The following is a 17088-nucleotide window of genomic DNA, read 5'->3' on the forward strand; positions in this document are numbered from 1 at the left end:
TTTGGTTTCTCTTATTAAGGTTTACATTCGAGTAGTTTGTTTTATTGCATATTAATTATTTAATAAGTGTTTATTAACCTTAATGGCGTTGTAAACAAAATACAGCCGACACTGCACATTTTCTTTGGAGCTTTCCGAAAAAAGGCATCAGTAGATATCTCAGATGTTCAGCAACATAGTGTAGGGTAAGCATTACTTGTCAATCATGGCAGCACTTGTTTACTTGTCAAAAGCGCAAATGCAAAACACTGAACAAGTGTGAGATTACAATGGAAGTCAGTTAAGGTTACTTTTCATAAGCACAATTTAACAACAAGTACAATGGGAAATAGATTTCTCCTCTGCACACCTAAGTACACAGTTTTCAGTGGAAATAAAGTACATTAACATAAGATAGGTATTAAAATTTCTAGAGTGCGCCTCGCGTTAGGAAAACTAAAAGACAGTGAAAAAGTGATATTGACCTTCCTTTGGTAGCTTAATATAGAACAATGCTAAATTTGAGCGCGATGGATTAATGTACATATGTGGATATATGTAGCGAAAAATGCATATACTCGATTCTTATATATGCATACCTCGTAGATCTTTTGTGGAAAATTTGAAGAATTTTGGTCGCAGTAATATTGAATAAGAATTACCACTTATGATCTTCATTCTCGACAAAAGGGCGCGATTTAGCAACAATAATATTAAGTGATGCGAAAAATTGGCAAATAAATACTAGGAATGCATTAGTGACAATAAACGGTTTAATCAATAATTTTTACACATACTATTCATTATGAATTAAAGTTGAATTTACAACAAAATCCTTTTCCTAATAGTAAAGTTTATAAGTGCATTGTTATTAAAGTTGCAAAATTTGCAATAGTAAATATTTGTTGTAGAAAGCTTTTATAAAGGGCCGTAAAACTATAAACCTGTGATTTTTGAAATATGTCTATGTGAATGTTATCTGAGCACCTAAAAAGTGTTTGCGTACGAAATATTTTTTAGATACATTTTTAAAATTTGCACTTCCACATAAAAAAAGTTAAAAAAAAAAACGCCAAACTTTACCGCATACAGACTTTTCGGCGCATTCGTTTTGGTTTGACAACTGTGATGAACATACACGTATGTAACTACATATAATGTACATACAATTGCCGTAAAATGTTGACATAGGCAAGGCTGTCTCCAGCAGAAGACAGCTGATACAAATCAAGCACATTGACCTTAGTTACAGTTAGCTACTTTCTTAACATTCTTTTTGGGACATTTGTAAATAAAACATTAGGAATTCTAATTTTGTACACGAAGCTTCTGTATTTGGAATTGTGAAACTTGTTTATAAAATTAATGGATTTGTCACTATGACCTTTAAAGTGCTGTTTGATGTGGGGAGGAAAGTAGTTCTCAGAATACACATTATAATTGATTAAACAAAATTTCGAATGTATGCGAGTAATATTCTTGACTGCTGTCGTGGAGAACGACATGGATGAATATCATATTTAATTGAAAAAATCAAATTTTTGACTGCTGCCACGTAGAATGACATGGACGAATATGATATTTAATTGACCAATTTTTGCATTGTGATAACAAAAATTGGTACACACCAAAAAAATATGTAAATATGCGCTGCTAGTTATTTTTCTTTTTTATGTAGAATATTGACTCACCGCCAAACCTAATATGGTGTGGACAATGGAATGAAGTGAAATTCAACCAATCAATTTATCGAACTAACTTTCATATCGAGGCTTCTTTCAGCTTCAAAATTACACGGTTGTACAAAAACAATTTTTTTGTTGTCCTGAATATCTTAGCAAATTTATTCGTCAACTCAGCTGTTTTGTGATACTACAACAGCGACCAAATTAAACTATATTCGCAATCATATGGATACATTTTCGGATAATTTAGATAATTATGGGGAGAAACAGGAAGAGGGGTTAATGGGATCGTTCCGTTGTGCCAGCTTCTTTCTGATCCTTAAAACAATATTGTTAACTAGAAAATTATAAAGGAAGAACTTATATAAGACGTTTAGTAAAGGTATAACGAACGCTGAACTGATATAAATATATGAATATAAGATGAAAATAAGGATATGTAAGTAAATAAAAGCAAATTTTACAAAATCATTGATATTGTCATGAATTGTGAGCACAAATATGACCAAAACTGATCTTATATCTAGGGCAAAAAAGCCATTGCAGACCAGTGTTATTAAATGTTAATGATTGGATCAGTGTGTAAAAGCAGACTCGATATCATAATGTGCATCAAAACAGTAAAAACCGTGTGTGCTTATGCACTTTGCAATACATACATACATACATATGTTTAAGTATGTGGACCTAATATATACTATTTACATTGAAACAAAAGATTTGGGCAACAAACTTCAATTTTGTTTGCGTTTCTACCAATTCCATTGAAAATTTGTAGTAAGTTGACTTAGTTCTGTTAGTATTTTTGAGCTGAAAAACTGTGATAATTTAACGTAGCAGTGGCACTATAATCAACAACCGCAGTGTTCTTTACAATATTGGTGCATTTAAATAAAAAATCTGAAATATTCTGTCTCTTAGGATTGAGATTTTTTTTTGAGGTTTTAAATATTATTTACATTATTTGGAAAGTTTAAAACTATCTATAATGTTAGCAGTACATTAATACAGCATTAATATGTACATATAACTCATTAATTTGAAGAATTCGATAATGATGTACATACATAATAATAATCAAGTCACAAATATGTCTTGTCGTCAAATCATATATTAAATGGGATCATCAAATTCAAAATTTCCACATACTCGAGATCACGAATAAATCAAAATTGCAATACATTTTTCACGTTTTTTAATATATTTTTTTATTATATATAATATATGTATGTATCTAAATATTCATAGCAGTTTTATTAACCGTTTTAGCCGTCAATTAATATTTCGGCAAGTCGGAAAACGAAAACCATTCGAAAATCAACGTCTAAAATCAAATTTATTATTCGAAGAATTTATTGTTGGCACGGAATCAAACGATAATTACAAGCTAAAATCTTCATCGCAGCGGGGTATATCATTTCATCTACATAAATTATACTCGACAGTATTAACAAATCTAAACTGCCGCAGCAATTCACATTCGAAAGCGCTAGAACTGGAAAAGTCACAAACTTTATTAAAAATGTCCACATTAAACGGTGTACCTTTAACTATTTTACATTACAACGATGTCTATAATATAGAAGCAAACAGCGGGAAGGAGCCCGTAGGAGGCGCTGCGCGTTTTTGCACTGCACTGAAGTCTTTTGCTCATCTCAATCCACTGATACTTTTCAGTGGTGATATTTTCTCTCCTAGCATGTGTAAGTTAAACGTCTTTTGGAAGTCGTCAAGTAAAAGTCACAATTTTTGTTCGTTTTTTTTAGTAAGCACATTCACTCAGGGCGAGCAAATGCTACCAGTATTGAGAAGAACGGGCACCCATTGTGCTGTCTTTGGAAACCACGATTTTGGTGGGTATACTTCTCTCTTTATATTCTCTCATTACTATAAATTATATATGTATTTTAACATACTTCCAGATCACGGCTTGGACGTACTGGTAAACTTAATAAAGAATACCGATTTTCCTTGGCTCATGTCCAATGTGGTTGACAAAGAAACCGGTAGACCACTGGGAGGTGGAAAAGTTACGCATACCATATTACATGATGAAATAAAAATCGGTCTGGTGGGACTTGTCGAACGCGAATGGCTGGAAACCTTGCCCACCATAGATCCAAATGAAGTTAGCTATATCGACTATGTCGATGCTGGTAACAAATTAGTAACCCAGTTGCGTAAAGAAGGTTGTGATATTATAATCGCTTTGACGCACATGAGAACGCCGAATGATCTTAAGTTGGCGGCCAATTGTTCGGGTATAGATCTCATTCTTGGTGGTCACGATCATGTTTATGAGATTAAGGAGGTTAATGGTGTGAAAATTGTAAAGTCTGGCACTGATTTTCGACAGTTTTCGAAGATCACTTTAGATAAGGAACGTGATGAGAATGGCAAACTTCTGATAGAAATTGAACCAGTGAATGTTACATCAGATTTTGCCGAAGATAAAGAACTCAAGGAGGAACTGGAAAAATACTCAGGTAAGAAGCTCTAAATATTCATATTTGTATTTCAGATTGTGTAACATTTTTATCAACGAATCGAACTGGAGTTGTTATCGATATTTTTATCCGTTTTTGAGGAATTTTAATTGACAATAGTTCGTAGCTTTACATTTTAACTGTACCGTCACCTAACGGGAACGGGATGATAAATTTCACAAACCTCTTTGTGGTAATAATTCTTCAATCCGTTTTTAAAACAATCACACATATATTTATAAATATATTTCTATATTAGTTTCCTTTCAATTTTCAGAGGTTGTTGAGGCTAAAATGACCGAAGTGCTGGGCAACTTTAGTGTGGAGTTGGAAGGCCGCTTTTCCATCATTCGCACGCAGGAAACGAATTTAGGCAATTGGGTATGCGATGTTGTACTCGCTGCTACCGGCGCTGACGTGGTCATCATCAACGCAGGCACGTTTCGCTCAGATCAAATACATCCCCCGGGACCGTTTACAATGCGTGATTTAGTTAATATTATACCGATGCGTGATCCTCTCATACTTTTAAGTATTAGTGGTAAATGTTTGTGGGAAGCTTTGGAGAATGCCGTCTCAGCTTATCCGAAATTGGAAGGTCGATTTCCCCAAGTGAGTCCAAATAACGCCAAAACATACTTACATTAATTTAAAAATCGGTTTTTGTTTACATATTATAAAACTTTGTATATTTATTGTTAGGTAAGTGGCGTGACATTCGCCTTTGATCCCGCCAAACCACCCGGGCAACGTATTGATCCACGGTTAATACAGGTAGCCGACGAATTGATTAATTTACAACAAATGTACAAAATATGTATTAAAAGCTATATACATAACGGTTGTGATGGCTTTACAATGTTTAAAAAAGCACAAATTTTGGTATGCCTGATATTGGCCGCACATTTCATGAAACTAAAATTGATTTGAATTGCTTTTCATTTATTAGATCGACGAAGACCTATGCCCTGAACTGGGTCTGACCATACAAAATCATTTCAAAGCAATCAATATACGCAATGACAAAAGCGACCACCATACCAAACATCGACAATCCTTAGTTACGCTCTCGCGGCGTCACAGTATGGTACAAATGCTCGAGAATTTGCATCTAGATGGACCATCGCCCATAAGAAAATTATCTGTTGGTCATCAGGCGAAATCTGTAGATCATCATACTAACAGCAAAGCTTCCAAGGTTAGAAATATTTGTAATATTACAAATCCAATATACTCTAATATGTATGTATGTATGTTCTTTGAAGATGTTAAGACGCGCCTCTTTAGATGATTTGGAACAGGCAAGTTGCGAATTGGCTCCGATTGTACAGCAGCGTATCATTCAAATTCAGGATGAAGAACACTACAAACACTTGTTGTTGAAAAGTGAATCTTTTATGAAGAATTCTGTGATTACCGAAACCGAAGAGGAGTAAATAAAGGTATTCTTAAAAAGATATACATACATCAGTTCTCTTCTATGAGTACAAATTAGTGCGACTACAATTGAGCTACTACTGTATTAGACAAATTACTATGCTATAGTCTAAATAATGAAAATATAAGCATATTTCTAAACTAAATGCTTTAAGATTGTTTTATTATATTTAAGTAATTTTAGATTGACGCCTTTGGTTTTAAATAAAATCCATGTTTTGATCACCGATCACTTCCGGGTATACCACAAATTATATAGCCTGAAAAAAAATTTCCTAAGAATTCCCTGCAGTCACTTCGGCGGAATTTTTCAAAACTATTTGTAAAATGATTCCTGTTGCTACAAAAACGTGGCCAAAACTCAAATGCTCGCGGTATTGTCGCCCATCCCTTAAAAAAATCCCAAAAAAGAAAATACTTCTCCACTTAGTGTCAAAATTGGAAAACAATTTTTTTTGCAGTCTTCGAGCTCCCAGGTTCTGGAAAATATGTAACAAGCTATAAAAAACATTAGTAGCGTTAAATTCGGAGAACTTGAATTAAGTTCAATTGCTTTCTGCCACTTTTGGTGAGTTTTGGAATTATTGTTGTAATTTTCGAAATTGAAAAATTCGAATTAGGAGAAAAAAATTATGCGAGACATTATTAACAGGGTAGGGGTATTCCAAGTTTATTTATTTTTTGTTTTTTGTGTTTTGTAAATTAGTATTTTCGTTATAACAACACAATTAGCAAATTCATATGTTTAATTATATGCCTTCATTCGTATTGCATGACGAGCGTTTTCATTGCGCTAACAATATAATAGGCGCATTCACGCACTTCATGATTATACTTCTCAATTGCCGTTTTATCTTCCATGGCATACGATTTCTGCAAATTTTCGCATTCATGTGGTATCAAAATGTTATAACGGGTCAATGTCTTAAGCATTTCCCTAATGGTTTCGTTGTAATTTGACTGCAAAAGACCAAAAAATACAATTTTAACAAAATGGTGTGGTGAATTTTTGTAAATCAGTGTGCGTGCAAATTACCGTTGTAGAAAATATAGAAATCAATTCCATCCCCGTAGTACGTACGCGCTCACCACACGGCACCAATTCGTCTTTGTTGGTCGGTAGATCTTGCATGATGGCCACCAGCTCCTTCACGCGACGTGTCACCAAATCTGTGCGATGTTTCAACTCCTCCGAAAATGGCTTATCAGCAGCCATTTGATACATACTCGTCGTGGTGCGACATTCAACGTTCGGTTTAAACAAAGCGGGTGCGATGCGGCGTTCATACATACTTGCTGGACGCTTAATGGTCGATTGGTTCGAACTGTTGGCCGACGAAGAACTAGAAGAATTGGAATCTATAGTTACGGGTGCGTTGACGACATCCTCTGGTAGTGAAAGCGGTTCGCTTCCATTTTCAACACCATTTAACGGTTCGGTACGGCTTTATAGACACAAGTGTTCGATTGAAAAATGAAAAAAAGTGTAAACAAAAATAAAAAATTTAAAATCAAATAAAAAAATAAGAAATGAAATTAAATAAAAAAGAAAATAAAGTCAGCTCACAGCGCATCATGGTGAACGACAGTCTCATTTATCGTACAGTCAACAGGTGCATTGTTGGAAAACTTTGATTTCAGTTCAGAATTTTCCGACGACAGCTTTTCAACAGTCGATTTCAGCTGATTAATCACATATTTGTAGTCGTTTATCTGTCTCAATAGCGTTTGCACTTCATGCTGTGGCTCGTCGGGCGTTTGATGCACAATAGCCTGAATTAGCGAATACGAAATGCAAAATAATAAGTGACTTAAAAACTCAAAATAAAGTACATTGTACTAATATGTAGTTTTAAAAATAAAGGTTCGTAAATAAACTCAACACTTTACGTACTTAAGAAAATTATCAAAAACATCAACTAAATTGCTATATTTTAAATTTTGCAAAATCAATAAGACAATATTTATTTTCTGTTTGCTCTACGTTCATCACAAACTATAGTGAAGCTTTAGAAACTCTTCCTACATAATATTTACCTGCTGTGCAATCGGCGGCACCGGCGCATAATCATCATCACTTGCCACTGGATCGTAAATGGGTTCATCATCGGACAATTCGAGTTCGTTTTCATTTAATAATGATGGGTGATAAAAGGAATTCAAATTGGGCGTGTCGAGTGGACGCAAATTTGCGATTTTTTGTCGACGACGTGCATCGCACAGCACATCCGTTAATAAGCCAGCAAATTCTTTACGCGAAAATCGTGCAAGCTTTTGTCTACCCTATAAATTTAGATGAAAATCAATTTAAGTACTTATGTTACTATTATTTTTTTTTAATATTTACTTGATTGCGCGTGGCGCTTAAGAAGGGATTCGCCGGTAGGAATGGCACAGCTACATTCTCAGCATTGAGTGTGGAAGTTGCCCAAACTAATTAAATTTAAGTAAAATCATTTTAAAACATATTATTTTTTATATTGATACACTTTCACGTACTTGCTTCATTTTCACGTCGGTCTACCTCGTCGTATAAATCCATGACCAGTTCTTCGAACATTTTGTTTGGCACAACTTGTAAACGGTTTCGTGCAATGGTGAGCTGTTCACTTATTTCAGTATTAGCCGTTTCTGGTATAACTAAATGGTTACCTGACTATTAACAGATATAAATAATATATAAATAAATAAAACTTTAATAAAAAGCGAAGTCTTCGTTCACCGTGTGATCTGGTTTTTTGCCACCCAAAAACATTATAATCCGATCTGTTACTTCATACATTGCATCCAATAATCTCTCAGCTATAATATTATGATTATTAGCTTTGGCCACTTCCAGGGGTGTGAGTCCATTACCATCAATGGCATTAATATCTGCGCCGTTGACAATAAGCAATTCGATTTGCGACGCTTGTCCAAATTTGGCAGCAACATGAAGTGGCGTTGAACGTTTTTCGTCATGGAAAAAGTTTGGATTAGCGCCTTGCACGAGTAGGCGAAGAGATGTCTCTAAATTGCTTGTCCGTACACTGGCATGCAATTGTCTGCTAAGTTCATTTTCCAAATTTATGCCAGATATGACACCTTCTTCTTGAAGATTTGATTTTAAAACAAATACCAGATTGACGTGTTTTGATTTGATAAAATCAGACTTGGTTGGATGCAAGGGATCTTTTGGATTCGGTTTACGTACACGCGGAACACTTTTATCACTTTTCGACGCATTGTTATCGAGTAAATGATGCTCCCAAACGCTATTTGCCCCATGCGCATTCAACGAATTCACAAAATTTAAAACTGATGGCTCCCAGGTGCCTTGTCGTAAGGATTTTACCATGGATATGTGACGCCCTAGACTGCGATGTACTGAACAGCAATCAGCGCAAAGTAGAATACCGCGATTTATTGAAGCCCACGAAGGATCTGCGATAGTTAAGTATTTTATATATTAGTCATTATATATTTTGTGGCATTTTTATATATTACTCACCTGATGCTCCACAATCGCCACATATTTCAATTTGTAAGCGTGATTTAGTACGTGACATTCTCATTAAATTTGTATTATTGCCAAAAATATCTCTGTGTTCCCTCTTACTATAAGCGCTTGCGTTCAGACCTCCTACCGGTGTGACGAATTTTTTATGGGCTTCAACAATAGTGCTAGCGAAGCACATTCAAGAATATTAATTCGAAGGGTGCTGCCCTTCTCCCGCGACGTAGAAACAATATATTGCACAAATATTCACTGAAACAACACGAATTAAATCATCCAAGGTAAAATGTGTATAAGTTTAAATTAGATCAGCATCAACAAAGCGTATTATTGGTATGAGTGGGCGTTTGTATAATTGGTTGCACCCACTAATTAAATCCACCTCGCTTATTAATTCCAATTAATGCAGCTACCAGTATAAACGCAATCACATATGAGGCAAAACAAATATGCAGATTGCATTTTTCCCTACTTTGGAGTGCCGCTTTGACTGTCCTCCAGTTGCTGCATAAACTTGCAGCGTTTAGTGAAACATTTCGATGCACGAAAACTATATTTATTTAATATTTATAAAGTTGATTTGAGAACTGAATGAACTATATAAATAACTTCCAATAAATTATCTTTCTTTCGTTATACACACCTTTTATCTGGCGAAATATAGGTGTTGCCACATTATTTAAAGCCAGGGTTGCATTTTAACACTTTTTTACTAATGCTACAGCTTTCAAAATACAGCACTTACAACAGAAATACAATATTTTAGCGCTTAACACTTATTTTTGGAATTTTTCAACTGTACTTACCCTTTAAAATACTGTTAATATTACATTTCAAATACTCGAAAAACAAATACCTAAAATTTTATGCGTTGAATCAAGTGTTTCCGGGAGGACCAAACCGGATGTTTAAAATTGTGTACAGATCTATGTTTTCGCTATAATTTAAGAAGAGGTTTAAAAAAGTGCTGTTTCGTTAAGGTTATCCTACAAAGCCTATGAACAAGTTGTTTGAACCCCTCAAAAGTCTGTTACACTGAAAATGGTGAAAGAGTAATGCTGTTGTTATTGCGACAGAAAATGTCCCTGGAGTAATTTAGAGAAATGTTGCCGAGTTGACAGTCCTTGGCAGGTTTAAAATCCGACTGCGTTCCAGTTGCGTGGATGTGACTGTCGGTACGGAAAGGTAATCAATCGCCATTGTCGCCCGGCTGCTTGTACTTTGATGAGTCAGATTACAAATTCCCATATTATTTCAACATTAACTTCCGATCAAGACACCTTTATCAATAAATTAATTTAAGCCAAGCAAATTCGTCATTTGAATAAAACTATTTATTTTTATATTTGTGCAGATAGCAGAATAATACGAGTTATACATATTGCCATTCTTTTAATCATCAACTGTCATCGGCTCAACAAGTGACGTATTGATATCAGCGTTAAGTTTGTTAATGGTACTTGGCCTTTGCATTATAGTAGCTATTATATATGTATAATTATATTTACACATACTTTAAACAAATAATATTTCTACTTAGCACGCGTACGCCTAAGCCATCTAAGAAGTACTTGTGCACACAGTATCGATGGAACTCTCATTTTTCCTTTGTAGATTTAAATAATAGTTATTCACCACCTCCTCGATGCTATGGTCATTTTTGAATAAGCAGCACAAATCGCCATTCAACCTGCAAACAACCCCAGCGGCACGAATGTTCCAATTCCAACACACAAGATCACAACTGAGTACCTCAAGATCTTCTTTAAGTGAGATGATGTTCTGCATAATAGTGATACAATATTTTAAAATAAACTCAAAATTTTAAGAGTTAATACCGTAGATGTTTTCTAAATGTTTACAAGTAATAATTTTTGTAACGGGGAAAATGAAGAAAAAATTGTATTTTTTAATTATACATAATGTAGTGCAACCCTAAGATCAGTAATGTCATATAATTGTTGCCAAGAAGGCATAGCAGTTAAAATAAAATTTATGAAGCCAGATAATCTTCATTGTGTGTGTTTTTATGGCCTGATTTGTATGCACATACGTAGTTTCCTATATTAAATAATATTAGTCATGAAGAAACTCCGCCGGAGCTGCATTACTTGAGTTGTTATGGACTGATTATGCCCAAAATATAAACACTTTAACTGTGTTATTAGACACAGCAAGCGAAAAAATCAAAATAAGTACAAAAGTACTCATATGAAATATTCATATCTAAAACTAGTTGGTTTTTTTCAAATTAGTTTTGTTATATTTTTCGAAATTGTTTTTTTTTTTTTTGTTTTTTAGTTGGTGAGAGAGAGGTGTTTGGAATTCGATGGTAGGATATCTATTATTATATTCGGTTTAAGTTGAAGGATACTCAGCACACAAATTATTTAGGCATTACCCAGCAAATACTAAAAGCACATAACAAATGTATGAACTGTTAATGTAACAGTATATTAAAAAATTACTTTAGAGTGCCAAATAAAATATTATTGAGTTTCAAATGGATTTAAAATTAAAATATGCTTTACCATGTTTACCTAATCAAATTCGAATAAAAAATACATAAACTTTTAGAATATAATTAAATTAATTATTAACTAAACTATGAGTTTGAAGTCACTTTAAACTTCAAAATATATTATTAGTTGTAATATTAATATTGTTACTAATCTTATTATTATTTTTAACTATATTTTACTCACCATAGCAACTGTGTAATCGATTGAATTAATTTCCTCTCCTTTTATAACAATGAGACTAACATCGTAGCGATTACCGCTCATAAACTTCACAACTCTTTCTTTTAGATACTCCGCAGACGCGAAATCTAATCTCTGCTTAACATCCACAAAACATATTTCGTAATTGCTGACCTATAAATAGTTGACGGTCAGCAGGTAATAAATTATAATATTTTAACACTTTTTACCTTTTTCTTTTCTAAATGAATTTGTGGTCTTGCACTTCTATATAGTATAAAAGAGATATTCACCACTATGCCACAAATAATGCCGTATTCCAAACTCCAAAATAAGCAGGTGAAATAAGTTACGGCAAATGGAAAGAGATCCATTCCTTAAATTAAAAATTCAAAAACAGTTATTTGCGTATAGAACATATTTTTTTTCGTAAAATGTTGTACTTTTTGATTTCCATATTTCGGCAAGTCGCTCGAGTTCCACCAGCGATATCATGGCAGCTATAATAACAGACGCTAATGTTGCTTTTGGAATGTAGTAGAAGGTTTGTGTAAGAAAAGCCAGCGCCATCAATACCATTGCACCAGTGACGGCACCGCCCAATGGCGTTTTAACGCCACTCGCATTGTTCACAGCTGTGCGGGTAAAAGAACCTGTCACCGGCATTGATGATACAAAACTACCCATAATATTGCACATGCCGAGAGCTATCATCTCTTGGGATGCGTTGACAATTTTACCCTTAGCTGTATATAAGGAGAATTTAAGAAATCTAATTACTTATGTTGAAAAAATTTATAAGAGTTTACTCACAGAATGCCTTAGCTATCGCTACAATTTCTAGTATTGACACTAAAGGTATTGATGCCAACGAGGAACCATACGTGCTAATCATATCCGAGAATGTCAATTCCTTGCCATCTACGATTGTGCTAAATGGTGGTGGACGAAACGGTGGTAAGCCTGCTGTAATATTCCCGGTGATTACGAAGGGTTGGGAGCCATCACGACTTAATTGATATGCCAAAAATGTACCGAATATCACCACCAGGGCGTTGCGAGACAAAGAAATATATTTCCAAAATGTCTTATTGCCATATGGTATATTTTTCACTTGCTAGAAGTTAGAGTATATAAGTTATTTGCTCTTAGACATATGTATGCTGTCTTGTTCTGTGAAGTTAATACCTTCATCAAGAGTAAAAATATGAGTCCACCGACGCCAAGTAATGCGTCATTCAAACTTATATTCGGGAGGTGCGTGAAAAAGTGTTTCCACGCCGGAATGAGGTCATTTGACGGACCTTTAAGGTACATAAATTTGAAATTTTAAAAATGTTATATACAAAAAATTATATAAAGCTTACATAATTAAATAATAACATATAGGAACTAACGGTTTTATTGCATAATTTTTGAAATTTGTAAAGTAACTACTATGGTTAGAGTTCATCGCATACTTTAGTATTCCAACATTTCTTACTCTTCATTCCGAACAGATTGTTAATCTGCGCACTACCAATTGTACACGCCGCAGCCATAGTGAATCCCGTAATAACGGGCATCGAAATAAATCGCACCAGCACGCCCAGGTTAAGAATGCCCAGCACCAATATCGTGCAGCCTGCCAGAAATGAGATCAAAACGGCGAGATCCGGTGTAATTACTGCATAATCATGTACCATTAAAGCCATAATTGCTGTAGTGGCTATTATTAAATGTAAAATAATATAAAATTAAATTCATTTAAGAAAGTAAAGTATGTTTTCATACCGATAGTCACGTCCTTGCAAGAACCAAAAATAATATAAGTGAAACAGCCCATAAAAGCCGCATAAAGCCCGTATTGAGGCTGCAAGCCAGCGACCACGCCATAAGCAATCGCTTGCGGAATAGTTGTGAGACCGACTGTGAAACCGGCAATAGCATCGCGAAATACAAATGAAGGCTGATATCTAGGTAGCCATTTGAGTATGGGTAGCTTATTTGTTAGTGTCGCTGGTCGACATAGCTTTTTACTGCTATTCAAAATTGTTGAACGAATGTTTGGGAAATCTTGTTCATATAAGCCCTCTGAAAGCGTAGAAATCAATTAATTAAGAAAATTTTATATAATGCATATGTATGTAGTCAGTTAGATTTATTACAGCGTAATGATTTAGTTTCATAATGTATGTAGGTATGTGGAGTTCATTCCAACCGCATCCCACAAGAATCAATTGTTTTTACAGGAACAACATGCATACATATAAACCTTTAGGTAAACCCCCTCCGAGCTTTTAATTTCGGCTTTTTGGAGTAAATAAGGTATCAAACCTGTTATGGTTGCTCTCATCGTTCGAACGACAGTAACCGGCACACAATTTCTTATATCCGGTCAAAATATTTTGCGCATTCTTTCTGCCACTACATCAACGATATTGATTTCTTTTTTTTTTTTTGCAATAAAAGTATTTCTAATTTGCTTTCACGAACTTCCTTTCAGAACATGACTTCACTAGAACCAAATTTTTATATTATATTTCCTTATGATCACTGATTAATATTCATGTTATAACATTTTTATTGACATACCTCGATTATTATCATTTTATCACTCTTTTTAGCAAAAGAACAGTTATAGCAACAAGTGGATTTTTCATCGCTATTTTTTAAAAGAGATTAATATTTTATGGCTTTAAAATCGAATAGCTAAGCCATAAAGATGTGTTCACTTATCACAGTTACGTGCATAAGTAAATGCATAACTTAATGCATGTACATGCATACACACATACGTATGTAGATATGTACATAACTTTGTATGTTTGTATATAATAGTAATTTAGAAATACTTTGTAGTTAGTTACTAAGCTCGTTCTATGCAATTATTTAGAGTTATACCGTTATTGAATTATCTACGAGACGGCATTGGATTTACACAAAATCTAGAATTAGATTTCACATGATATACTAATTTATGTCGAACACTGCCGTAAACACTAAAATTTACTACACTTTTTATTGAGCAATATTCTCATATTTCTTTTACTCCAGTTACTATATTTGCATATACGATCTTATAATGTACATGTAGTATGTATCTTTGCCAACAGTGATTTATTACGGAGCGATGCTTTATAAACGTTTATTGAAAAGTGCAAATATTTACCGTCTCTACTTGCCATAATTACAAGCCGTCAAGAAAAAAACAAATAAAAAAAGTATTTAATTGTTGTTAACGACTGCGACAATATTTCAATATTCAGCTATATTCCTGCACATGTACATACATATATGCACTATATTTTTGTGTATGAGGCACGACACTTTGCGATATCACCACCGATCGCTTAGAGTGTTGTTTAGTAAATACGAAACAATTAGACGACTCCGTTTGAGGTGTACTTTAATATATCGGTAGTTTCTTAGCGCTAAAACTCGCAGCGTAGGGGTAATCTAAATGTCAGAAACCTTCCGAAACAGTTTGTGATAGCAACACGACTTTGCTTATTAACAAGAAATTAACTCCGTATAAATTGTTCATGTAGTCAAGTAATCTGAGGTGTGTTATATACAAATATAACATGTATTTACAATATTATTTATTGTATTATATACACGAGTTCAATGTTTCTTATGAAAAGCATTTAGCATGAGATATTTTTAATGGAGGAATGCGTTAGATACGCAGGCATCAGGTATTAAATTGGAATAATTGCTATTTGCAATATAATTATCGGTATACATATAAATAGATGTCTAAGTATATTTATTAATCCATGTAGAAGATTTCAGTCCATAATAACTCGAAACAAGTGCGTTTTAAAGATAAGCATAGATTAAACCTTGAAAATTATATATACCACACAATATAATACCAAGTATCCGTTATTGTTACTGCTGCAGACCAACTGTTGTAAGAGTCGACAAACGCGAATTACCTTCTATAAAACGATATTTTTATATCCTTACGAACAATAAAATATCGCATTAAGTTTTTGTTTTATTTAAAGAACTCGTGTAAGCCACTAACGAGTGAGGACATAAATTGCTTGGTAGTGCCCGAAATTGGTGTTGCCCTATTACTTTTATTTAATGTTTATAAAGAATGCCTTCGATTGAACACGAGGCGCTATTCATAAGTTCAAGATGTTATGATGCGCGCTTCAGATAATTGCACACATATGTATGTATATTTATAAGAGTATGTACCCTGCCGGAAAAATGAATTTGTGCGAAACCGGAAAAGCAGAGATTATAAAATGTAACCGACAGAGAAGGAACTAGATTTTAATATAATATTTGGTGTTGAAGTATTTGATTTACTATAAAAAATTTATATTTTATAGTTAAGAAAGTCTATAACATTAATGAATTATAATCAGGAAAATATTGGTATAACAATTTTTGTTATTAAAATTGTAATATTTTTACATACATATGTATTATATAATAACTATACAATATATTATAGTAGATTTGTTATTCATAAATAACTATTCTCAGCAATGTACTGCATTTTTACACAAACAGCACAACTGAACTGCGCAAACGATATTCATGGCTACTCGATTCGTTTATGTCACAGTTAAGTGTGCAGTGAAAGCAAAAAATCCCCCAATCTACAACTCCGCTAACACGGCAAAGCAAGTAAATGACAATAATTAATTTATGTTATGTATTTTACCTGTCTCCTCAGAAGAACCAAAACTGTCAGCGCCTCTGTTTGTCTGAAATATATATAAATGTACATAAGTATGTATATACAAATGAGAAATCAATTAAACAGCTTCCGAAACGTTTGGTATTAATATGTCTGTGTTTAAAATTTACCGGCATAACCTAGCTCTATAAAGCAACCTAATTTGTTCGGTGAAAGAAAACAGTACAGTTTTTTACTTTCAAACATATATCTAAATATAGTAATTTGCTGAGCTGTTCTACGGCGTTTATTTTAAGTAGAGCTAGTTTTGTAGACAAATTAATTTATTACTAAAAGCGGGCAATAGATGACACTTATATATATGTGTATATAGTATGCTGATACTTCCTTTCTACGCATTGTTTAGTGATTCGCCATATAGTAAATATACAATTAATGTTGATTACATTTTACATTTACGTTACTAACATACTGAAATATATCACTGTTCGCTTCCATTTTACACTAAAACAATAAATATCTGTAGTATTTGTTTATTTGATTCGGACTTTGTTATTATTAGTTTACTAATGCATTTTGTTAAACAGCTGATTGTTAGATACTGCAATTCTATCAAAGTGTTAGTAGTGAAAACATAACTCTACTCGATAACATTTAA

The 17088-nt window shown here is 33.7% G+C and overlaps 3 protein-coding genes across 7 annotated transcripts; 1 reads left to right on the top strand and 2 right to left on the bottom strand.

The window, feature by feature from the left end:
• Positions 1-244: 244 nt before the first annotated feature.
• LOC108971240 (mannosylglucosyl-3-phosphoglycerate phosphatase) lies at positions 245-5733 on the top strand. 2 transcript variants are annotated; one of them, XM_018937187.1, is made up of 8 exons: positions 245-353; positions 2934-3367; positions 3431-3517; positions 3587-4150; positions 4428-4762; positions 4853-5032; positions 5100-5348; positions 5416-5733. In XM_018937187.1, exons 1-8 carry the CDS (start codon positions 322-324, stop codon positions 5584-5586), a joined length of 2052 nt encoding a protein of 683 aa, XP_018792732.1. In that variant the 5' UTR covers positions 245-321; the 3' UTR covers positions 5587-5733. The 2 variants fall into 2 exon arrangements, with proteins under 2 accessions (XP_018792732.1, XP_018792731.1); XM_018937186.1 differs by lacking the exon at positions 245-353 and adding an exon at positions 1202-1390.
• A 496-nt stretch (positions 5734-6229) lies between these two features.
• LOC108971167 (ARF GTPase-activating protein GIT2) lies at positions 6230-9709 on the bottom strand. Of its 3 annotated transcripts, none has more exons than XM_018937044.1 (9): positions 9556-9709; positions 9078-9335; positions 8310-9010; positions 8087-8243; positions 7935-8020; positions 7625-7870; positions 7155-7360; positions 6624-7032; positions 6347-6547 (listed from the first exon to the last, which is right to left on the bottom strand). In XM_018937044.1, the coding sequence occupies exons 2-9, from the start codon at positions 9262-9264 to the stop codon at positions 6347-6349; spliced, it is 2193 nt and encodes a 730-aa protein (XP_018792589.1). In that variant the 5' UTR covers positions 9265-9335; positions 9556-9709. The 3 variants fall into 3 exon arrangements, with proteins under 3 accessions (XP_018792590.1, XP_018792589.1, XP_018792588.1); XM_018937043.1 differs by having other exon boundaries at positions 9453-9709; XM_018937045.1 differs by lacking the exon at positions 9556-9709 and having other exon boundaries at positions 6230-6547; positions 9078-9264.
• Positions 9710-10395: 686 nt separating this feature from the next.
• Positions 10396-17014, bottom strand: LOC108971238 (sodium-independent sulfate anion transporter-like). 2 transcript variants are annotated; one of them, XM_018937184.1, is made up of 10 exons: positions 16899-17014; positions 16455-16497; positions 13559-13858; positions 13269-13493; positions 12974-13089; positions 12599-12902; positions 12229-12531; positions 12016-12161; positions 11789-11959; positions 10396-10865 (listed from the first exon to the last, which is right to left on the bottom strand). In XM_018937184.1, the coding sequence occupies exons 1-10, from the start codon at positions 16926-16928 to the stop codon at positions 10644-10646; spliced, it is 1860 nt and encodes a 619-aa protein (XP_018792729.1). In that variant the 5' UTR covers positions 16929-17014; the 3' UTR covers positions 10396-10643. The 2 variants fall into 2 exon arrangements, with proteins under 2 accessions (XP_018792729.1, XP_018792727.1); XM_018937182.1 differs by having other exon boundaries at positions 16890-17014.
• Positions 17015-17088: the final 74 nt, after the last annotated feature.

This window comes from Bactrocera latifrons, unplaced genomic scaffold, assembly GCF_001853355.1.
Source record: "Bactrocera latifrons isolate USDA-ARS-PBARC rearing strain unplaced genomic scaffold, ASM185335v1 scaffold_33, whole genome shotgun sequence".
NCBI lineage: Eukaryota > Metazoa > Arthropoda > Insecta > Diptera > Tephritidae > Bactrocera > Bactrocera latifrons.

Excerpts from the sequence above, each read along its gene's own strand:
- LOC108971240 (XM_018937187.1), top strand. The coding sequence starts at position 322 with ATGGGAAATAGATTTCTCCTCTGCACACCTAA. Across the intron at positions 354-2,933 it reads TTTCTCCTCTGCACACCTAA|CCGTCAATTAATATTTCGGC; the intron begins GTACACAGTTTT and ends TAACCGTTTTAG. Across the intron at positions 3,518-3,586 it reads CTTTGGAAACCACGATTTTG|ATCACGGCTTGGACGTACTG; the intron begins GTGGGTATACTT and ends ACATACTTCCAG.
- LOC108971167 (XM_018937045.1), bottom strand. The coding sequence starts at position 9,264 with ATGTGCTTCGCTAGCACTATTGTTGAAGCCCATAAAAAATTCGTCACA. Across the intron at positions 8,021-8,086 it reads CCGACGTGAAAATGAAGCAA|TTTGGGCAACTTCCACACTC; the intron begins GTACGTGAAAGT and ends AAATTTAATTAG. Across the intron at positions 6,548-6,623 it reads TTTCTATATTTTCTACAACG|TCAAATTACAACGAAACCAT; the intron begins GTAATTTGCACG and ends GGTCTTTTGCAG.
- LOC108971238 (XM_018937182.1), bottom strand. The coding sequence starts at position 16,928 with ATGGAAGCGAACAGTGATATATTTCAGTATGTTAGTAAC. Across the intron at positions 16,498-16,889 it reads TATTTCAGTATGTTAGTAAC|ACAAACAGAGGCGCTGACAG; the intron begins GTAAATGTAAAA and ends TATATATTTCAG. Across the intron at positions 13,090-13,268 it reads CAATCTGTTCGGAATGAAGA|GTCCGTCAAATGACCTCATT; the intron begins GTAAGAAATGTT and ends TGTACCTTAAAG.